Source organism: Mesocricetus auratus, unplaced genomic scaffold (assembly GCF_017639785.1).
Source record: "Mesocricetus auratus isolate SY011 unplaced genomic scaffold, BCM_Maur_2.0 Super-Scaffold_100007, whole genome shotgun sequence".
Lineage (NCBI taxonomy): Eukaryota > Metazoa > Chordata > Mammalia > Rodentia > Cricetidae > Mesocricetus > Mesocricetus auratus.
The window spans coordinates 34,307,308-34,330,992 of NW_024429191.1; the positions used below are offsets into that span (position 1 = coordinate 34,307,308).

Below are 23,685 nucleotides of genomic sequence, written 5' to 3' on the forward strand. Positions count from 1 at the left end.
TCATGGAGTCACCTCTTAGCTCCTGCCACTGAGCCTGGCTCAAGGTAGATGGTGACAAGAGCTGCCTTCAAGCCAAGTAGATGCTTGGTGGAACACTTCAGAGAATGTCTCACTGGATTCCCACAGTGCTATGAGAGAAGAATTGGAAGCCCATGCTATAGGTAAGAAAACAGAGACCCTGTCTCTGAAAAAAAAGTCTGACTGGAAAACCACTATCCGTTTTGTTAATTGTTAAATTGGCCAAATAAATACCCCACAGCACTCTTAGCTGACCCTCCCCAGCACCTGGACTCTGGCCTGCTAGGAGACGGGAAGATTTGACAAGCAAAGTACTCTTAGTTTCAGCCTCATCATGTCCAACCCTTCCTTATATAAACGGGAAAACTGAGGCCCAGTGAGGCCACTGAACAATGGCTGCAAGGTCACCCAGTAAGAGAATGACAAAAAACCAGACCCAGGATCTCCCAACTGTCCACACAGACAGCTTCTACCACCAATACCCTGAGTGCAAATACCTCGATGCCCTCTGCCCAGCGGACAGTCTCCCATCACAGTCCCTGGAAAATCTCAGATCCCAGTGCAGAGCAGAAGATAGCTGTGCAAAGAGGACAGAGAAGCAGCCGGGCGCTGGTGGCGCATGCCTTTAATCCCAGCACTCGGGAGGCAGAGGCAGGCGGATCTCTGTGAGTTCGAGGCCAGCCTGGTCTACAAGAGCTAGTTCCAGGACAGCCTCCAAAGCCGCAGAGAAACCCTGTCTCGAAAAACCAAAAAAAAAAAAAAAAAAAAAAAAAAAAGAGGACAGAGAAGCTGCTATGGGGCCTCACGGCGTATCTCCACCCTGTCTCTAGATGAATCTCCTGACGCCGTCATGTCCTTGAGGAGGTCAGAGAGGAAGTATGGGTTGGTTGTAAGGGGAGGGCATTTAGGGGGCAAGGATTGGGGGTCTGAGCCCCAAGGAAGCTGGGACTTCCCGGGCTTGCAGCAGGCTCCCACTCTGTATCTTCCCAAGAAGCAGGAGGAAGTAAAGTCCCATGATCCTCCAGTCTCCATCTCCCAGCACTGAGATTATAAATATACAATGCGCTTGGTTTTTTTGTTTGTTTATACATGCTTGCTTGCTTGTTTTCACACAGGCTCTTGGTATAGATCCCTGGATGGTTTGAACTTGTTATGTAGACCAGAATGGCCTTGCACCCATAGATATCTGTCTGCTTCTGTCTCCCTAGTGCTGGGTTTAAAGGCGTGCACCACCATGTCTTGTGGGTACCCAACTTTTTTTTTTTTTCCTGTTTTTCCGAGACAGGGTTTCTCTGTGGCTTTGGAGGCTGTCCTGGAACTAGTTCTTGTAGACCAGGCCGTTCTCGAACTCACAGAGATCCACCTGCCTCTGCCTCCCAAGTGCTGGGATTAAAGGTGTGTGCCACCACTGCTGCCACCGCCACCACCACCACCCGGTGGTACCCAGATTTTTAAAATGGGTTCTGGAGGGCTGAAGAGATGGCTCAGTGGTTAAGAGCACTGTCTGCTCTTCCAGACGTCCTGAGTTCAATTCCCAGCAACCACATGGGAGCTCACAACCATCTGTAATGAGATCTGGTGCCTTCTTCTGGCCCACAGGGTTACATGCAGACAGAAAATTGTGTACATAATAAATAAATCTTTAAAAAAAATATTAAGTGCCGGGTGGTGGTGGTGCATGCCTTTAATCCCAGCACTTGGGAGGCAGAGGCAGGTGGATCTCTGTGAGTTCGAGACCAGCCTGGTCTACAAGAGCTAGTTCCAGGACAGTCTCCAAAGTCACAGAGAAACCCTGTCTCAAAAAACAAAAAATAAATAAATAAAATAAAATGAATAAAAATAAATGGGTTCTGGAGATTGAACTCAGGTCCTCATGCTTATACAGAATTTGTTCTAAAGTTAGCCCTGTTTCTTCCCCTTTTTAAAAGAATGAGTAAGATTCAAGCTGCAGGCTCAGTCTAGAAGGGTAGTGTTATAAGGATACTTTGATCTCTCATTTTGTAGATAACAAAACAGAGGCCAGAGAAGGGAAGGGATGGGCCCGAGGTCTGAAGTCCAGAGTGTCATAGACACAAAGTGAAACTCCTAGCTCAGTCCTTTGCGGATTAGATGGCAACAGTGGGGAAGATCATCACTCTATCAAATTAATCCATCTCCTTTATCACGGAATGCTCACCTGGCACCAGTCACCACAGCCCGCCCTTCAAAGCATACACATCACTCATTTTATAGCCAGAGGCTTGGTATGTTTTGAGATGTGACAAAGCTTGAATCGGGGTAGGGGTTATGTCGGGGGATGGAAGCGAGGGAGGGCTGAGGGGGAGGTAGAAGGGGAGCAGGGGTGAATGTGACATGTGGCTGTGGTTCTCCAGCCACTCGGCCATGAGCAGGAGGGATAACAGAAGGGACAGCCTGGGACCCTCGATGGCTAAAGAGAGCCCCAGCTGAATGACAGCTTAACTCCACTCCTCACTCCTCCTTCTTAGTCTCTGAAGCTGGAACAATGGCTTGGTCAGGTCACGGCGGCTGGTGCTGCTGGCCACTGCTTGGCAGAGGGGCCACCAAGACCAGTTGCTCTAATCCTCTCCGCCACAGAGAGCTAGTAAAGCCTTCAGGAAGTCTCCAGAAGTGTCATCCTGGCATGGCAGAGAGAAAGCAGAGTGAGAAAGGAATAATTCTGGTCTAAATGCCCCAGCCTGCTAGTGGCCATCAGCCTAGACATGATCCACAGCATCTCCCTGTCACCAACACAGTTGCTGTACCAGGGCCAGAGAGACCTCTCCAGACACACACCTGTGACCCCCAGCAATCAGCGCTTTAGAACCTGACCTTGCAGAGCTGCAAGTCATCAGTGTCCTCTCTCCTGGGTGCAGCGTGGATCCCATCTGCCATCCCAGCTCCTCCTGGCCAGACAGCCCTGCTGCTTCCCACTGAAGGGCCTGAGGCCTCCATCTTGCCTCAGGAAACCAGGCACATTCCTTAGCCCATGGTGCCCACTGCTATGTGGCTATCATCTGAGAGAGAGCCACAGTGCACCAAGGCACAGGCCAGCAGCAAATCTGGTACCCCTCTTCTGGTACACCACAAGGGTCTGTCTGTAGTCAGGTCAGGGAGCCAGACTCTCTCCAGTGGCACCGACCAATCCCATTAGAGGGTTTCTATTACTTACAATGATTTTGGTTTTAGAGACAAGATTTTATGTAGTCCAGGCTCGCATCCAACTCACTATAGCCAAGAATGACCTTGATCTATCCATACTTCCAGATTATAGGATATCTGGCTACTTGGAAAATTCTGAGCTGGGAATATAGCTCAATGATAGTGTGCTCGCTTAGGATGCACAAAACCCCAGCTTCAATTCAGAGCACTATATCAAATAAATGAATAAAAACTTTAGGGCTAGAGAGATGGCTCAAAGGTTAAGTACTGACTGTTCTTCCAGAAGTCCTGAGTTCAATTCCCAGCACCCACATGCAGTTTACAATATAACAGGGTCTTATGCCCTCTTCAGGTGTGCAGGCAAAACACCCACATACATTAAATAAATCCTTTTTTTTTTTTTTCGAGACAGGGTTTCTCTGTGGCTTTGGAGGCTATCCTGGAACTTGCTTGGTAGTCCAGGCTGGTCTCGAACTTACAGAGATCCACCTGCCTCTGCCTCCCGAGTGCTGGGATTAAAGGCGTGCTCCACCAACGCCTGGCTTTAAATAAATCTTAAAAGAAAAAAAACTTTAAGGGATGTGGCTCAGTTAGCAGACTGCTTGTCGACCAAGCATGAAACCCTGGGTTTGGTCCCCAGCACTGGATGAGCCAGGTATGGTGGGACACACTTGTAATTCCAGCAAATAGGAGGCATAGGCGAAAGCATGGCAAGTTCAACATCAGTGTGCACTACAAAGTGACTTTAAGGCCTGGGTGACACAGTGACTCTGTCTCAAAATAAGAAATTTCTTTTTTTCTTTTCTTGTTTTTGTTTGTTTTGTTTTTCAAGACCGGGTTTCTCTGTATTGTTTAGAGGCTGTCCTGGAACTGGATCTTTAGTCCAAGCTAGTCCCAAACCCACAGAGATCTGCCTGCCTCTGCCTCTAAACACCCGGCTTTTTTTTTTTTTTTTTTTGAGACAGGGTTTCTTTATGTAACCCTGGCTATCCTGAAACTCACTAGTCTACAGAGTGAGTTAAGGCTAGTCTCAGACTCAGGGATCTGCCTGACTCTACTTCCTGAATGCTGGGATTAAAGGCATGCACTACCATACCCGCTTAATAAGAGATTTCTTAAGAAGGATTGGTATTATAGCTCAGTTATACTTAGCATGTGTTTCAATCCCCATTACCAACAAATAAAAAATAAATATTGAATTGTGTTCTTAAAAAAGATCAGCTTTAGTTGGGTGGTGGTGACATATGCCTTTAGTCCCAGCACTCGGGAAGCAGAGGCAGGCAGATCTCTGTGAGCTCGAGACCAGCCTGGTTTACAAGAGCTAGTTCCAGGACAGCCTCCAAAACCACAGAGAAACCCTGTCTTGGAAAACAAACAAACAAACAAAAAACCAAAAGCAAAACAACATGCAGGCAAACACACATACACGTAAAATAATTATTTTCATAGCGAAGACAATGAGGCAGGTCTCCCTTTATTTAGCAGTTCTCTGGATTTCATGATAATCCAAGAGCCCACTGAGCCTTACCTCAATGGCCTGGTGTAGAGACTTGTCATATTTCTCAATGAATTCCCTCCGAATGTTGAGCAGATCTATCTCGCTCCGGGAGATCATCACCCTGGTGAGGGTCTTCTCATCTGTGCCAGCACCCTGATGGAGCCGGGAAGGAGATACATGGGGCATGAGGAAGAGGCAGAGCTAGGTCAGCAGATGTCTGCCTGCCCGATGCTTCTGCCCTCCCAAACCAGGTGGGCTATTCCATTGCTATCTTCCACAGACAGTACCAATCAAAATCCCTTGTGTTGAGGACTGGCCAGACAGAGAGGTGGAGAGGGCCTGTGTGGGATGATCAGGCCCTGCTAAAACTCAACATCCTATTGGAACCTTAGAATGTAACCTTGGGAAAAGAGTCTTTGTGTTGTTGTGGTTTGGAGGATGTATCCTTCTCCAAATTCATGCATTGAAGGCTTGGTCCCCGATGCAGTGTTCAGAGCTAGAGATTTGGGGAAGTGGATCTTAAGGTTTCTGACTTCCTTGACAGGTCAGTGCATCGATGTATATACAATCTGGTGGCATTAGTGGGAAATGGTGAGGATGAAGTAAGTCCTGGGGGTGTTGGAGGATACACTTTGTCTCTAGTCCCTTCCTCCCTCTCTGCTCTAGGCTACCAGGAAGTGAGCAGCTCTGCCCTGCCATGTCCTCCTTGCCATGACATTCTACATCACCACAAGCTCAAAGGCAATGGACCAGAAGACCATGGACTGAAGCTTCTGAGACTGTAAGCCCAAAACCAGTTTTTCACCCTTTAATTTGATTTTCCTCCCAGATACTGTATCACAGAGATGGAAAGCTAATTACCACATCACTGTAATGAGTTAAAATGAAGTCATGTTGGATTAGGGCCCTAAACCCACTGGGTGGCATCTAAGAAGAGCGGCAGGACACAGGCATAGACACACAGATGAAGGTAGAGGCTGGAGCAGCGCAAACCCCAAGATACACAGGGATTCCTGGCAATCCCCAGGAGGCAGGGAGGGGTATGAGGAACAGGATAAGAAGGAGCGGACCTTGCTGATGATGCCTTGATTTTAGAACCATCAGAGATTATGTTCCAGTCATTCAGTTGTGGAAACTCCTTAGAGAAGTCTTGAAAACTAACATAGGATCTGGAATATGTGAGCACCAGGGCCCCCTCTCCTCTCTCCAGCTTTGCCACTTATCAGGTATATAGACATGGGCCAAGTGTAACTGCCCTGTACTGTTAGTTCTTTGTTCTTCTATGAAATAAGGGGTTACCATGGGCCCATAGAACTGCCATGGGATTCAACTGTGGCCTTGGCACACAGGGAGTTCTCCAGCAGTTGGACTGGATCATTCTTTGATATAGGGATCTACCTTGTGTACAACAGGGCATATTAACATTCCTGTTCACTCCCACCAGAAATTTGTTTGAATATTGCAAATATCCCCCGGGGGGGGGAGAGGGGCACAAAAATCACCTCTGATTGAGAAAGACAGGTCAATGCATTGATGCTGATAAACAGCAAAGCAGGGAAACAGCAGCCTGAAGTCCTCATCTGGGGATGGCACACATCTGTGCCTGTAGGTCTGGGAAAGACAGTGCTCCTAAACAGGTTAGATACCATACCTTCATGGACTTGTACAGTTTATCAGCAAAGAAGAGAGGCTTGTTCTTGACACTCTGAACTGTAGGGAAAGAGAAGAGAGAAGCAGGGAATCTGGTCAGAGGCTGTGTGCAGCTCTGCAGGGTCTGTAGGTCACTGCTAACTTCCATGCTTGGAGATGTCACTTCATATCCCCTCCACAATGCTGCTCCCTTTCCTGGCCCCTAAGTCCATCTCTTCCTCTCTCTCTGCCAAGTGTTGCATCTTTCCTACAGTGAAGATGCTTGAAGCTGACAGGGGCCAGCAGAATATGTAAATGGGATTTAAGCCCTAATGGATGTTGGATGCAGGACCACCAGTATAGAGTGCACTAGAAGCATGTTCTGGGAAGATGATTGAAAACTGAGTTTCAGGGTCTGGAGCGATAGCTCAGTGGTTAAGAGCACTTATTGCTGTCCCAAAAGACCCAAGTTTTCTTCCCAACACTTCCTTTGGGCAACTTACAACTGCCTATTAACTCCAGTTTCAGGGGCCACAACAACTTCTGGATTTCACAGGGTACTACACATGTGTGTTGCAAAACCAAACCAAAACAAACCCCCCAAAACAAAACAAAAAACCAAAACCCCAAAATAACACCTGAGTTTTAAACCCCACTCTAGAAATTCATATTCTAGAGACATTTTGAGTAGGAATGGGATGTGTATGTGGGGTTAACAGCTTCTGTGCCACTTGAGGACTAGGTAGAAAGGCCAGTTTCCACATCCTGTCACGGAGACAGAAGCTGAGACAGGTTCTGTGTTCTGCCCAGGGTCACACAGAAATTAAGTGGCAGCTTCTACTTAGCTCCCCATCTTCTAATCACTGTGCTGTCCTGTCTCTCTAGTGTTGCTCTTGGTGGTAAAGAGACACTGTAAGCAATACCTCCATTGATCTATTTTTTAAAATAAATAACTCTTTTAAAAAATATTTTATGTATTTATTGTATATACAAGTCTTCTGCCTGCATGCCAGCAGAAGGCACCAGATCTCATTCAAGGTGGTTGTGCCACCATGTGGTTGCCAGGAATTGAACTCAGGACCACTGGAAGAACAGTCAGTGCTCTTAACCGCTGAGCCATCTCTCCAGCCCCGATCTAATCTTTTTTAAAATATCTAAATAACTAAATATTTAGTTATTTTTATTTTATTTGCATTGGTGTTTTGCCTGCATGTCTGTCTGTGTGAGGCTGTATGAATTGAACCCGAGTCCTCTAGAAGAGAGGCCGGTGCTTTAACCACTGAGCCATCTCCCCAGCCCCCATTGATCTAATCTAAAACACTGTTCCTCCACATTTTAGAATTCCTGAAATTCAAGATGCATTTTGCAGCCGGGCGTTGGTGGTACATGCCTTTAATCCCAGCACTTGGGAGGCAGAGGCAGGCGGATCTCTGTGAGTTTGAGGCCAGCCTGGTCTACAGAGCGAGTTCCAGAACAGCCTCCAAAACAATACAGAGAAACCCTTTCTGGAAAAAACAAACAAACAAACAAACAAAAAAAAAAAAAAAAAAACCCAAAACAAGATGCATTTTGCAGTTGATGGAGAGAATTTGAAAGCTTTCTATCGCCACCTGCTGCTACAATAAGGTATATACAGAATGCAATATTACCCTTAGCTCTGTATGTATCCATATTTACACAGTGAGAAATGAGACCCAAAGGGGAAAGAGACCCTTCCAAAGTCAAGATTTTTGGGCTGTGAGGTGACTCAGTAGGCTAATGTATTTGAAACCAAGCCTAAGGACTTGACTGCAATCCCCAGGAACCGCATAGTGACGAGAACCAATTCTCTATAAAGTTTTCCTGTGATCTCCATACACATGCTATGGTATGTACACACCTGTGCATGTAAATAATAAATTGTAACAAAAAATCCTAAAAAACAAAAGCCCAGAGAAAGGAGGTAGCTCAGTGGCAGAATGTGGTGTAAGAGAACACACTTAAGGTGTGTCTAGGTGTATGCCCTGTGAATGAATGCATCTTGCACTCTATGTATGCATGTCCTGTGAGTCTCACAGGTGCATATATGGCATGTCTAGTGTGTGGTATACATGTATACACACACTCGAGTCCTGCAGAGCACTGCCCTTCTCTGCTGTCCTGGTCCTTTCACTGGAATGCCCGTTTCTCACCCAGTCCCTAGAGCCTTGAAGATGTTCTCAGGCTATCCCCCACAATCACCTTGGCAGGGGAGGTGATCTGAGGCAGGGTTTAGTTCCCAGTAACAGCAGCATAGAATGAGGCTAAGGCTACATTCCTCTAGGGAACCTGCCACATTCCCAGCAATGACCCAGTCCCTTCCCCTGGTTCCTGCCCATTACCGATAGCCACAAATGCATCCTTGACATCCCCAGACATCTCCTTCTTGATGACGTGCTCTATGTCATAGTTGGTCATCTTGATGAACTCCTGGAAGACTGGCCAAGAGAAATGAGGGGGACGTGAACACCAGCTAGGCAGGGTCACCTGACCTACCCCATGAGTCCTCATAGTACATTCACAGCACATGTTGGGCACTGGGCAGGGCTGGGGTGACAGGCAGGTTCTGGCCTCAGGGCTGTCATAAGGCTTGAAGCCAACTAGGCCATACCAGCACCTCCAGGTCTGGACAATAACCCCAGGTCTTGGCAAGTTCTGTTATCCCAGGTTGATGTGTAAAAGGAACTATACCTGGACCATCCAAGGTCGCCTTCCTCTCTGGGTTCCCTCTTATTCCTGGACAGGCTGGGGTGGCACTTACTACATAATAATCAAAATGACACCCAGGGGCTTTGGATGCCTCGCACAGGCCAACTACTTTATGTTTATTGTAGGTTTTGTATCCTGGCAACCATGTGAGGTACATGAAAACCCCAATTTTCAGATAAGGGGATCAGGGTACAGAGACACAGTCGCCTGCTCAGTCACACAGCTGATAAGTGGGGGACTGGAGTCAAGGCAACCAAGTGTCTGAGTATTGATAGATACACATGAGGCAGTAAAAGGCCCAGTGACAGGGGACTTCAGGATTGCCACTGCACAATGCCACTGTGGTAGCCTGCCCGTGCCATGCCATCCTCGCCCCCTCTGCTTTGTTACTGGCAAGCATCCCCAATGGATCACAACAGCACCCCTCAGAATCCTTAATACTGCATGTTTCTGAGGTGACATTGGCTGGCCATTCCTTATCCTAGGTGTTCTATCTGCTTTGGTATGGTGGGGAAGGCAGTAGGCTGAGAACAGGCTAGGACTCTGGAGCCCCTACCACTCTGCCACTGGAGGAGAAGGAACTAGGCATGTAGCTGCTCTGCTCTTCACAGAGGGCTGGGGTGCTCAGGTCAGATTTGGGGCTTCCGCTGCCATACTGGAAGTGGGGGCGGTACTCTGTAGGCTCACCTCTGCGGAGGTGGGGATAGCTGCGAGTGCACAGGACCGTCATGAAGCGAGTCTCCAAGGAAGTTTTGTCTCCACTGGGAGTGTCAGCTATTTCCTGCAGAGCCCAGGTGGGGCGAGGGTTTGGTGGGAGACAAGAGAAAGCCATGGTAAGTACCGACTGTCTGTGCCGAGGCTCAGGGCAGGCAGGGAGGGGTTAGGCCAGCTATCCAAGGGGATGCAGGCTGGTCCCTTCTGTCCTCAACTCTGGAGCACAATGGTTATCCCATCTCCCTTTGAAGCCTTCAGGACCCAGAGATGGGGCTGGAGCTGGGCACAGGGCCTTGGTCCTCCTACCCAGCCACAAGAGAATCCCTCTGGGGAGCATGGACAGGTATGTGAACAAGCAAAAATGTCCTAGCTGGTTTCCCCTAGTTAGGGTCAAGGGCAAACGCATCTTACTCTACCACAAAAGTTTCCACAATCCCCTAGCCAGCTATGATGCTATTTGAATTGTCTTTTAAAAACTCACTTTGGGTTTAAAAAGAAAATTAAAATGAGTCAACCTAAAGCCATAGCTGGTGATAATACAGTGTAAGTCATGTTTGAAATGAATGGCTAAAGCATGGGAAACACTTGCTTTGCTCTTGACTCCCGTTTTTGAGATTGGGTCACATGTAGTCCAGGCCAGCCTCAAACTCTCTATGAAGCTGAGGATGACATTGAACCACCGACCTTCTAATCTCCACTTGCCAAGTGTTGGGATTATAACCGTGCACTATCACAACTGGCCCTTTTAAAACTGAGTCCTCAAAAGGCCCGGAAGGGGAGAGAGAGAAGCTGTGAGGGAAGCCCCCGGGGTTGCCCAATCCTGTCCCACTCAGCCCCCAGCCCGAGCACAGCAGGACTCAGAAGCTGGCAAATCCCCATGGAGAACAGAACACTCACCAAGATCTCAGCAGCAACCTGAGAGCGGGGAGGAGAGAGAGAAGGGAGAGAGGGGAGGCAAGAGTCAGAGGCTGGAGTGATTGGCTGGAGGACCCTGGAGCCCCAAGGCCTGGCTCAGAGGGGTAGAGGTCCCAAGAGACCCCAGAGTCACGGTAAAGGACTGGGAGGGGTATCTCTTTTTCTGTAACCTCTGGGCTAGAACTCAGAAGACAGGCCTGGGAATTTGTTTTTCTGAGACAGGGTTTCTCTGTGTAACAGCCCTGGCTCTCCTGGCACTCACTCTGCAGACCAGGCTGGGCTCAAACTCACAGAGATCCCCCTACCTCTGCCTCCCAAATGCTGGGATTAAAGGCATGCACCATTATTGCCCAGCAGGAATAATTTAATTTTAAAGTGTGGTTCTCAGAGGGGAATGACACCTTCATGCTCAGTAACCAAGGGAAGCCCGAAGGCCCCAGTTTGTCTGACATCTGGGAGAAGGAAAACCCCCTTCACTAGCCTACAGAACCACCAGGAAGGGGGCAGGGGCAGGCACAGATTCTCTGTAGAGAATCAGTATCAGACTCTATCCTCCTCAGGTCATAGACAGGAAGGCAGGACAGCTGAGGCCTGGGAGTCACAGGCACGCAGCATAGGTGGACACTGCAAACATTCTCCTTAAGAAGAATGGTCAGTGGAGCAGACTCTGTGGCCAGGACTTTTGTGAGCCAAGATGCTCTGACCCAGAATGTCTGGGAATAAATCCAGCTAGTCTCAATGTGCCTGAACTGTCTTTAGACTTTTCCCCAGCATCCTACCAACCATCTAATTCTCCTGCATAGACCAAGATCCTAGTCTTTATTTAGTTTTGAGACAAGGTCTCACTATGTAGTCCTGGTTAGCCTGGAACCCACTATGTAGACCAGGCTGCCTACACCATTAAAAAAAAGACATCTATATGATTTACACAACCCAATATGTACATATGTATTGTATATATTAGTGCTTCTTTTATCTAGATAAAAAATACGAATACTAGGCTGGGTGTTGGTGGCGCACGCCTTTAATCCCAGCACTCAGGAGGCAGAGGCAGGTGGATCTCTGAGACTTCGAGGCCAGCCTGGTCTACAGAGTGAGTGCCAGGATAGGCTCCAAAGCGACACAGAGAAACCCTGTCTCGAAAAACAAACAAATAAAAAAATACTGATATTCTCCAGGAGGTACATACATGGACGATGTAGCTCTCAAGTGTCCAACTCATGAGGTCAGAGTTAGGTGGTTTCTTTACCCACCCTGGAATTTTAGGATCATATTCCCCATTGTAGAAATACTTTATTTCACTTTAAGTGTCAAGCAATGATGATCCCATTTATAAGGCTTATAAAGGGTTACTCTGGGTTTTCAATACTTTGTCACCTAGATGAATCAAGGGTAGGGGCATTGTGCAGAGTGAAGTAAGTCAGCTACAAGCAGACAAGCCTGTAGCATGATGTTTGCAGAGGGGTCAAATCCAGAGACAGAAAGCAGACTGCTCTGGGTTAGAGGGAGAGGAACCACTGGCTCATGGTCATGGGCTCAGAGTTTCAGTTTGATCAAAAGAAGAGTTCTAGGGGGCGGGGTAGCAGCGCTGGCTGTGCACTGTGAGTGTATTTGATGCCGCTGAAGATTGTAACTGGGGCCAGGGAGAGGGCTCAGCTGGTCAAAGCACTTGCCAAGAGAACCTGCTGAGTTTGCCTGGAGCTCATGTGATGGTGCACATCTGTAATCCCAACACTTTCATAGTGAGAGCAGGAGAAAGCTTGCAGGGCCGGTAGCAGTGCACAGACAGGAGAGCTCTGCCTTGACGACGCAGGAGGAGAGAACTCATTCCTGAAAGCCGCCTCTGACCCCTAGGCATCACTTCCCTCCCCCTTCTTTCTTTCAATAGGGCCTTTGAAACTCACCATGCAAAACAGGTTGGCCTAGAACTTGGCACCTATGCTGGGATGACAGGTGAGGTTTATTCTGCTTATCTTAACTGCCATAAGCAGGAAAACTATTTATATATACAAAAAGAAGGCCCAATTTGAATATCTATATTGAGTGATTACTACAGGGGAAGGGTAGATTTTTTTCTTAAGCTCTATTTTCTAAAGTCCTATGAAAGAATACATATTCCTTATGAAACGTAAACTTGCTGGTTGTCAGAAAATGAGCTGACACTGTCTCAGGATCTGCTCCTTATTTATGGAGAAGCTACTGAGCCTCTGTCAGTGCAGGGCTGTGGTTCAAAGGGTCCCTCCACTGCCTCCACCCAGGTTTTCTCTCTCTCCTCTTCCCTTGCAAAGCAGTTGCTGGGCCAGGACCACCACTGCCCCGCTGGCATCCAAGGCAGACCAGGCACCAGGTGGCAGCATTCCCTAGAGATGGTGTCAGGGTACAGGATGGATGCTGATGAAATCTAAGATCGAAAGCCCTTTGTTACACCATGAGGCTTCTCATGAATTTTAAATAAACACCTGTTGGATGTGTGTGTAAAATGTGGGCTCAATAAATGACGGTGGGTGGGGTTACTCCACGGCTAGCACCTATAAATGTGCTTGAATATAACTGAAAATACCCTGTTGACTGGGACCCTGGAGCGTCTATTCTGGAACAGGACTGGACAACTGGACCACAGTTTCTTGAGTAAGGAGCTATATGGGAGATGGTGGTGCTGGGTCCTGGAGGGTATTGTAGAAGCCAGACTGGAGTCAGTTGGACCTGTGTGTCAATCAAACTGAAGCCATTCAGAAACTGTCCCTGTGGGCAGGCTAAGGCTGCTTTTCTCCCCAGGAAAAACAACATGGTACACAGAAGAGTGTCAATGCCTGCTCAACACAGGGCACACCTGCTAAACTCTGTGACAAGGGTTTGGGGGGTTGCTGGTTTTTTGTTGTTCTTTGGAGACAGGGTCTCGGGGAGCTGAGGCTAGGCTCCTGCTCTTCCTGCATCAGCACCCCCATTGTTGGGGCATGCCTAACTCTGCAGTTTCGGTTTTGTCAGGCTACCCCAGGGATTGCTGAGCTGACACTGGTGTCTCAGCCCATGTCTGCTGGTGAAGCTGGGGGCTCAGCAGCTGGGACTCTGGGTTTGTCAATGCTCTTTCTAGTGACCTTCTGTAACCTCCGGATGCTAGCGTTAGAGTTGGTGGCATCTGTGCCCATCTCCAGCATGGGGCAGCTCTTGCAGCAGGTGGGGATGGGGCAGTCAGAACAGATGGAGACCTGGCTCGGGTCCATGGGGACAGTAGTGAGGGCCTCAGCGGGGGCTGTGCAGCCATAGTGCTCTCAGGGAAAATGACTTGTGGTTGCCCAGCCTCTAAGAGCAGCTTCAGAGAAGCCCGAGAAGCAGAGTGGCCAGGAACCCTGGTGACCCCTCTGTTATCCGGTCATCACTGGACACAGGATACCTGGGATACATCATCGGTGAGTGACAGAAGCGCCAGCCTTCAGGAGCTTGCTAAACTTTGCCAAGTCACTCCCTTTGACTTGGGTCTCATTTTTCAGACAGGAAACCCAGACATTTGGTTCTGAGGCCTCTTTCCCAGCAAGATTCCAAACCTACTCCTTCTGGGCCAGTTATCCCTGGGCCTGATCTGCTGTGTGACTTGAGAAAGCAGTCACCCTCTTGGCTTCCACTTCCCACTGTAGGCTGAGAGGTTTGACCTGAGTGCTGTATGATTGCCTTACAGTTCCCAGGGTCCCACTATCCACATGGGAAGGGCTGGTGATACAAGCTCTACCCTCCCAAGCTCACTTTGAAAGCCCTCAAGCATTTGCTTCCGACCTAACCATGTGTCAGTCAAACCAGCCATGTCTCAGCCAGGAGCCAGTCCCACCTGACAGCCATTGACTGCCAGGGACCAGCCAGCCGTCCAGTAGAGATGGGCGGGGGTCTCACCTGAGCATCTTCCCGGGCCTGGTCTCGGTTTTCTCCTCCTTCCTCGCGATTCCCCTGTCACAGGACCATCCAGAAGTCAGTCCCCAAACATTCCCCCATGAGCACCCTTCAGTCACCCATGGGTGACTTGCTTAGTCACCTCCATGTACCCCTTTCCATTTTTTGCAACACAGAAACAATTCCAAGGTAGGCCACGTGGTCCCTGGGTTATAGGATTACTATTACTTTGATCTATACAAAGGAGACCAAAAAAGTCAAAATACCAGCCATCAAAAAGGGATTCTCAGGTTGGCAAGATGGCTCAGTGGTTAAGAACACTAGTTGGGCTTCTAGAGGTCCTGAGTTCAATTCCCAGCAACCACATGGGAATTGTGGAACTCTAACGAGATTTGGTGCCCTCTTCTGGTCTGTAGGGATGCATACACAGAACACTGTATATATGATAAATAAATCTTAAAAAAAAAAAAAGAAAAAAGGAATTCTCACAGCACTTGGGAGGCAGGGGCAGGCGGATCTCTGTGAGTTCGAGGCCAGCCTGGTCTACAAGAGTTAGTTCCAGGACAGCCTCCAAAGCCACAGAGAAACCCTGTCTCGAAAAACCAAAAAACAAAACAAAACAAAACAAACAAAAAGGCGAACAACAGAGAGTTTTGAGGTGGATCCCTGAGGAGGCAAGGGGGTGGATTCTGCGGATGAATGGGCGTCGGAACCATGAATTCACTCACCGTGGCCAGAGAAATGAGTATTCTTCTGAAGTGGCCAGATGTGTCTGAGCTCAGGGCATCCTCCAGGGATTTGTGATAATCTGAGATAGGAAGAAAGGTGTGAGCAGCTGCAGGCTGGGGGGCTTGGATAGTGAGAGTCACACCCGAGCCAGGGCCATGTCAGCAGGAGAGGTAGGGATGGAGTGTGCAATCAGTTCTTAAGGCATCCGTCTTCCTGCTGATTTCAGGAGGCAGCTGGCATTGGTACCTACCCCTCCATACTCCTGTGCCAGCTCCCCATCTCTCCCATTCACTATCCATTCATTTTGTTGCATTGTTGGGAATTGAACCCAGGACCTTATGCATGCTAGGCAGGGATCTAGAGCTATTCCCCCAGCCCTCAACACCTTCCAGTGAAACCTCCCTTTTTTCCCTTACTCTCCACCATCCCTGCTACACAGCAGCCACTGAACCCCAAAGTATATCTGCGACTTCTCCCCCACTTAAAATGACTGTTGTCTCAAAGCCCTGCAAGAGAAAAGCTGTTCCTAGGTCTGACCAGAAGCCATAGCGTTTCAGAATGAAAATCCAGGACCACTTGATCAAAGCTTAAGGATCTGAAGACAATAGTAGTGTAGGGTACAACGAGTCAGGAGAGACTCCCTTTCATTAGCAGGCTAAATGCTCTCTCTGTTCCCCGAATTCTATCTAAATTATCTACCACCAGGACTACTCTTTTGGGACAGCCAACTTTCCCTAGATGCAGGGCACACTAAGAGACTTGCTAAAGCCCCATAGAAGGGCCGGAGAGACAGCCCAGTCAGTAAAGGGCTTGTCACACAAGCATGAGGACCTGAGTTGGATCCTCAGACCCACATTTCAAAGACAAAACAGGCATGGGAGTGCATACTTGTCATCCTACAGCTGGTAAGGGGAAAAATGAGGCTGGGGCTCCTTGGCCATCAACCTTGCCAAACTGGCAACCCCTAGGCCAGTAAGACACCCTGTCTCAAAAAGCAAGTTGAGGCCAATGACAGATCAACAGGTTAGGATGCTTGTTGCAAGCAGTCCTGATGATTCAATTCTTGGATCCCACACAGTAGAAAGAGAATTGATTCCCACAAGTCGTCCTTTGACCTACACATGCATGTGTATGCACATGCGTGCATACACGCGCATACACACACACACACACACACACACACACACACACATACACACAAGGTGGATGGTACCTGAAGACACACCTGAGATTGAACCCTAGTCTCCATCCATACACATATATATCCCTGCACACACACACAAAGCTTCATGGAGGCAGCAGGTCAGAGTTATGGCCTGATACTGACAGCTGGGGTACTCCCTGTTGCCCAGCAGCACTGGGCCGGCCCTCCCACACTCACCCTCCTTGTAGGCCTCATTGATGGCCCGGATTTCGGCATTGGTCCGAGTAGCCAGGATTTCAATAAGAGTCTTTTCATCCGTGCCAGCTCCCTAGAAAGCCCACACAAAGACATGACCACTGCAGTTCTGACCCTGAGTACCAGGACCCCCTACCCCCATCCTCTAGTATGTGCACGGTACCTCCATAGCTTTCTTCAGCTGCTTAGCATCATAATGGGCTGGTGGCATCATGAGCCCCAGGATCAGCCTTGCCAAATCTCCAGAGATCTCGGACTTCAGGTCGGCCATTAAATCCTGCAAGGTCAGAACCAAGGTCACACTAGTCTCAGATCCACACAGAAACTGTCACCATCTTTGACTTTGTCTCCACCAAGGCATCTCACATGCATATCACTCACTGATCACAAAAAAACCTGGGACACAGAGTGACCTAAGGGCAGAACATTCCAAGATGCCACAACCAGGTGGTGGTCTCATTACCATGAAACCCCTGGTGCCTAACTGTACAGAGCTGGCAGTGACAGGCTGAGCTTCACTAGGAGGCCAGACCAAGATTAGGGAGGAAGGACTCTTACCCGGCCAAAGTGAGATTTGAAGGTCTGTTGGATCTGCTGCCGCTGGGCGTTGCTACGGTGTGTGATGATGTCGATGATGGTGGCCTCGTCAGTTCCTGGGTCACCAAACCCACATGCCTCAGAGGAGGTTCTGTGGCTCAGTTTTCCCAGCATCCCCCCCACTGATAGTTCCCATCAATCTTTGTCAGGGTAAAGGCCTGGGTCGGATGCCAGGTGCTCCTGGCCCCTGTGGGCTCCTTGCCCTAGGCTCTGTCATGCCACTGAATGAGATAAAACTACAACCAGGAAGGTGGCAGGCACTGGGTGATGAGCACCTAGTTGGCAGTTGGGGTGGCAGTTATAGGTTGGGTATCGAATCCTGGCTCTGGCAATGGCTGCCTACCTTGGGAAGATCCCTTTCTCTTTCTGGGACTCTTTCCACATCTCTAACATGAACAGGACCCTTCCAACCTGTAACTTCAGCACAGTTGTCTTCAACTCCTTGACTGTGGCTTCTAGGTAGCCCTCTAAGCATACCAGGCTGGCTGAAGGCATTAGGACAGTACCTCCAGACTGTCAGGTCTGGCACGGGGATCAAAGCATTTGCCCCTGTAGTCTCACAGTCATAAAGATGCTAGGCAGGCATTAGTCTCATGAGAAGAACTCACTGAGACCCAGGAGGTGCAGGACCCCTTGGGAGTTGCTGCTGGGCATATGGAAGGAGAAAGGACAACAGAAGCACCTGCCGCCAATTCTCCCTCCCAGCAAGGGCTTTCCAAGCACAGGCCCAGTTGAGTACAGACAGCTGACTGTCCCCTTATGCAGTGGCTTTTCCTACAGTCAGCAAACACAGCCTAGAAGGGTCAACAACTGAGGTGCTCTCACCCCAGCACTGGAGTTTGGGTTCTTAAAAATCAAAGGACCTCATTTTACAAGCTGGAAAGCAAGTCCCAGAGCTGTTTAATGACTTATTCAGAGTCATACTGGGTCAATACCTAATGCTCAATGACCAGTACTTTCTTCCACACCAGGAGCCTGCTCAGAAGCTGTAGGATGGACACATAGGTGTCCAGGAAGAACCCAGTTCAAGTTCATTCAAACCCTCTTCTATCCCTCTCTCCCACCTGAGGTGGAGGGAGCTCCCATACACTCCTCCTCATCCTGCAGAGTCTAGCTGGAGGCTTCCTCCCTAGCCCCTTACTGCCAAGTCTGCCAGGCTGCTGCCTGCAGGCCTTCTCTGGTCCTTGTCATCCTTACCAATCCCCTTCATGGCTTTCCGCAGGGCCTTGGCATCAGCATCCGGATTGAAATCATTGGCTGCACACACGGTACCCCGCAGCTGTGAGGAGGGGAAAGAGGTTCAGCAGGTGTCTGGGGGCCCCTGGGGAGCCAGGTCCAGAGAAGAGCATGCAGAGTGTCAGGGGCTTTCCAGGCTGAGTCCCAAGCCAAGCAGCCTGGAGAAGGAGGCCAAGCGGACAAAGCCCACCCAGGGCTGAGAGAGCAGAGAGTCTCAGGCCTGGGGAGAGGTGAGTGCTGGACAGAGAAGTGGGCAGCTCCTGGCTCAGTCTCAGCTCCAGAGGCTGGGGCCCCTCAGTATCCCAGCCACCCTGCCCTGGTGACCTGATGCCTAGTGTAGCCATGGTTCCTCAGTAAGGAGGCAAAACACTCAGAAGCGAAATAGTTTCCAAATTTTAGTCATCACTCAGTGACATTCATGCTGTTTCCCGTATTTGCTCTTTCTTAATTATTTCTTTTTTGCTTCAATAGTTTTTGGGTTTTACTGTTGTTTTATTTTGTGTAGAGACAGGGTCTCACTAAGTAGGCCTGCCTGGTCTGGAATCCCCTAAAGAGACCAGGATGATCTCAAACTCAGAGATCTGCCTGCCTCTGCCTCTCTGAATGCTAGGATTAAAGTGTGCATTTTCATGCCCGATCTTTGCTTAAACAGTTTTAATTAGAATAATTTGGGGGAGGGGTGCTTGACATACTAAGCAAAATCTCAGCCCCGACAGATTTACCTTGAAGTGCATTTAAACGGACCAGGCTGATCTTAAACTTATAGAGATCTGTCTCTGCTTCCTGAGTACTGGGTTTGAAAGCATGTACCACCATGCCTATACTTTTGTATATACTTTTTATATTCTCTTATGCAAACAAGTATCTGACACATAACATTTAAAAAATACTTAACAAATTAATAAAAATATTTTTCAATGGTGGCAACTAAACTGAAAGCCTCACTCTTGCCAGGAGCATATTCTACTACTGAGCTATATTCCCCAGCTTTGAGATAAAAAATTATTTTATACTTTATATACCATTTCACACTAGGGAGAATGTATCCTATTTCATTAACACATGATCACCCATAAAAATAAATGTATTGCCTGCCCCCGTTCAGGTTAAAGGCCACCAAATCTAAGATGTTATTGCTTGCCAAGACCTAGGCTCTCTGTGTAAAAGGGCAGCCGGCTTCTACAACACAGATGTAGTATCAAGCCTTGCCAGAAGTACTGGACTTGAGGCCAGCTCCCCCGGCTCTCTGTGTAAAAGGGTAGTCAGCTCGCACAGCACCAATGTGGCATCAAGGCGATTTCTATTTACTTATCAGAAAGGCTGGTGGAACTGAAAAGGAGGAGATGGTCTTTGTGATGCTGGGTGTTAATTAATGCCTGCACCTCCATTTGCCAAGCCAAGCTCATTCTTCACCTGAGCTCTCCTGAGTGCTAGCATTTGCCTTCGAATTTAGGGAAGACTAGAACATCAGTGTTCAAGAGCCTTTAGGTCACCAGGACTGCCATGGATAAGCCCCTCATTCGAAAGGTTCAGGCATAGATGCCACCAGAAGGGTGAGGACCCAACAGTGTCTAGACTGGTTTGCCAGGAGCCTCTGTGAAACCTCTCATCCTGTCCTCTGTGAACCCCCAAGTGTGAGGGTGCTCAGGAGAACATCCCTGAAGCCTTAGTAATATGACCAGGGGTACCCTCTGTTTTTACTGAGGGCAGCTCAGTATGTGAAGCCCAGCTGCCAGGCCCAGGATGCAGAGGCTCCCATGGAACCAGCCCAGTCCCACTGGAGAAAGCCCTGTTAGTAGAGAGCAGGCAGAACACTTCCGGGCAATTAGAACCAAGGCAGGGATCTGGAAGCTTCAGGTGTAAGACGCATCAGCTCAGGTTAGCCACCAGGGGGCAGCTGGGGGCCAACCAGCTTCGCGGGACAGGTGCAAGCACAAGTGAAAGCCAGTGGTCAAGAGGTCAAGCAGGAAGTGGGGAGGGTCTGACCTCGACTCGGGCCACTGCACTAAGTTCCCACATCTGATAGGCCACCTGTGCTGCCTCCGGGAAAAACTGGCCAGCCGCACTGGAAGGGAGGGGTTCGGTGAGAGGATGGGAGGGAATGTCATCATGGGCAACACTCCACGCTTCCAGAACAGTCTTATGCCCAACACACACATGTAATCAACACACACACATACGTGCAAACAACATAGGGTGAGATACCACATATATTCTAACACAAAGACACTCGGGAACACTTGGTGACATCACAATGTACACCCTAATACGCATGCACGAACACACCTAACCCCAACACAAACCTATCTGGCTTTATTTCTTCTCCAGTATGAGTCCATTAAAGGACCCTCTAGTCCAGTGATTCTCTGTCCTCCCTTGAGATCCCCCTAACTTAGGCAGTGGAGTTTTTCCTAGCAGCCTCGTTGGTCTCAGATCCAAGTAGAAGAGTCCCTTCATCTCCTCTTTCTTCCTAATAACATGGGTGACTTTTGTCCAAATCACCTCTCAAATAAGCCAAGGGCAGGATATGGCTTCAAAACTCCCATATCTCTTTGTGTGTGTGGTATGGGATATTTGTGGCCTCTGTGGCTTGAGCATAGTCAACAGAAAGCTTTCATGTCCCTTCCTTAACTGGTCACTGAACCCTGGAGAAGGAAGTCAAAGCACCCACAATTTTCTTGGTATAGAGTTGGTCATGTCATGACATAGATTAATATTCCAGGAAGGGCCTCTGTAGCCCACCTGCCACCTCGACTCTTCCCCAGCTATCCACAGAATACATTGGCAGTTACAGAAAGAAGCCAGGCCAGTCTTCATCACCAGGCCTTCTCAGAGGTGGCTTCTCAAGACCCTCTCCTCCCAGCTTCCCCTTCCTTTCATAAAAAAAATACTTATTATGTATATAGTGTTTTGTCTGCATGTACCTCTGCCAGCCAGAAGAGGGCACCAGATCTCATTACAGATGGTTGTGACCCATCATGTGGTTGATGGGAATTCTGAAAGACCAGTTAGTGTTTTTAACCACTGAGGCATCTCTCCAGTCCTATCTCTCTCCTTTCACTTCTTTTTTTTTTCTCCTTTCACTTCTTGAGACAAGGTCTCACTATGCAGTCCCAGCTGGCCTGGAATTTGTTACATAGACCAGAATGGACTCACAGAGATCTGCCTGCCTCTGGTATGTGCCACCATGCCCAGCTTAAATCCCAAGTTCTAATTCTTGGTCCAGATAGCAGACTGACTTCCAAGTTCATACAGCAGAGGGTTCCACGAATAGTAGACCGCACTTGTTCAGACACACAGACCCCAAGACAGCAGAGACCGGAATGACGAAAGCCACATTCATCCTCGTTTGGCATGCCAGTCTCAGAGGAGACGAAAGCTCATTCAATCTGCCCGTCCACTAGGGACGGTCACCAGCAGAGTCAGGTCATCCTTCCATCCTGGGCCCGGAACCCACTTACTCATCATCTCCTCCACACAGCTTCAGCAGAGCCTTCTTGTATTCACCAGAGGTATCATTCTGGGGAAAGAGGAGGAAAGGTGACCTCAAGCACAGCCCTGTCTCTTCTTGGAGGGTGGTGCAGAACACTCACTCACACCAGCCCTGCCTCTCCTCCTGCCTGCAGTGGTTGAGGCCACCAAACAGTGCAGTGCCGGTCACTATCCAGCAATCAGCTCACTGGGAAAGACAGGAAGGAACAAGTCTCTGGAGTATGTCATTTGTCACATTTCCTGAGGTATAAATACTTCCAGTAATAACAATTCATTGCTATACTGACTTCATTAATGGGATTCCCAGATGTTTGCTGTTCTCCCATGGCCCTGGCATTCCACTGTCCCAGGTGCAGCACATCCAAGGGAAACATTTCATGGAAGTACAGGTCCATGAACAAACCCATGGGAAAACGCTCAAAGTGAAACAAATATTTGATCAAGCCACATGATGAGATAGATGTCTTATCCCTTGAGGCTTTGGAATGGACCTCAAAATATTAGCAGTTATGAGAATTTCCAAGGTAAAGACCCTGTGCAACAGCATCCTTGATTTTTCTAGATTTTTGCAAACTTATTTCTCCATGGGATGTCCAGTGCATGGCACTCATAAAAATCCTTGTTGGGCACCATTTAGGAGTACAAATTGGATCTTTTTCTCTGTTGGCTTATAAAACTACTACGTCTGATGATCTCTTGGTAAGGCCTCATGGGATGGCCACCCCTGAGATAGCACTAATCACCTAGCAGGCTCCAGGGTTCTCTAATTAATACTCACTTGTGGTCTTCAATGAACTTCTCTGCAGAGACTGTGGAAAGCCCCTGCTCTTGGGACAGCATCCTGGCCCTTAAATCTATTTACAAGCCCTGTAGGATCCAGCCAAGTCTTACTTTTTAAAGTTTTATTTATTTTTACATGTATATATAGCTGTTTGCCTGTATGTATGTATACCATATGGGTGCAGTGCCTGGGAGGCCAGAAGAAGGCATTAGATCCCCTAGAACTGGAATTATAGATAGTTGTGAACCCTCATGTGGGTGCTGGGAACTGAACCTGGCTGGAAGAACAGCCAGTACTCTTAACAGCTGAGCCATCTCTCCAGGCTCCATGCCTTCCTTTCTAGTTGCTCCTGTTACCAGCTACCCTGGTGCTTCTGCAGAAATGCCCTAAAGCAAGAGCTCTTGGGATGCCCAAGACCCATATGCTCCTATGTAGAGGTTCCCAAGACCAAGGTGGTGATTGTAGAAGAGCTCCCCTCCCCCCTCCCCACCACCCACTCACCTTGATCATGTTGTATAGGGACTTCTCGTACTTAGTACGGAAGATCTCCCGAATGTCAAGCATGTCCAGCTCACTCCTGGAGACCATAATGCGGATCAGGGTGTTGTCTCGAGTCCCCAGGCCCTGGAGGACACGAGGGCATGAGGGGCAGTACTCATGGGGGAATGTCTGACCATCTATCTGCCTTGCACTCTTGGAGTAGCCAAGAAGGGCCGGGCAATCTATGCTCTGAAATCTCTCACAGCAAATATTCATTTACTTCAATGTGTCATGGAATTATCACAGGTATCATCGGTGTCATATGGAAGAAACCCTGGGAAAGGCCGTCCTTTGGAACTCACCTAGAGGGAAACCAGCTGCCTAGTCACAATGACCTGCATTATGATTGTGGAGGACAGACGCCAAGGTGTT

At 48.6% G+C, this 23,685-nt stretch overlaps 1 protein-coding gene across 2 annotated transcripts in view; it reads right to left on the bottom strand.

The window, feature by feature from the left end:
- Positions 1–2,242: 2,242 nt before the first annotated feature.
- The window catches only part of Anxa6 (annexin A6), a 50,505-nt gene continuing 29,062 nt past the window's right edge, over positions 2,243–23,685 (bottom strand). The window contains exons 12-26 of one of the 2 annotated variants that reach the window (XM_005067754.4): positions 23,275–23,397; positions 21,962–22,020; positions 20,487–20,565; positions 18,462–18,543; positions 17,226–17,320; positions 16,831–16,944; positions 16,650–16,740; positions 15,268–15,347; positions 14,543–14,596; positions 10,643–10,660; positions 9,719–9,812; positions 8,665–8,760; positions 6,327–6,385; positions 4,706–4,828; positions 2,243–2,654 (exon numbers count right to left, since the gene is read on the bottom strand). In XM_005067754.4, coding sequence (XP_005067811.1) covers positions 2,595–2,654; positions 4,706–4,828; positions 6,327–6,385; positions 8,665–8,760; positions 9,719–9,812; positions 10,643–10,660; positions 14,543–14,596; positions 15,268–15,347; positions 16,650–16,740; positions 16,831–16,944; positions 17,226–17,320; positions 18,462–18,543; positions 20,487–20,565; positions 21,962–22,020; positions 23,275–23,397 — 1,227 coding nt within the window. In that variant the 3' untranslated portion in view covers positions 2,243–2,594. The remainder of the gene's footprint in view (positions 2,655–4,705; positions 4,829–6,326; positions 6,386–8,664; positions 8,761–9,718; positions 9,813–10,642; positions 10,661–14,542; positions 14,597–15,267; positions 15,348–16,649; positions 16,741–16,830; positions 16,945–17,225; positions 17,321–18,461; positions 18,544–20,486; positions 20,566–21,961; positions 22,021–23,274; positions 23,398–23,685) is intronic. The other variant, XM_005067755.4, reaches the window with a different exon arrangement.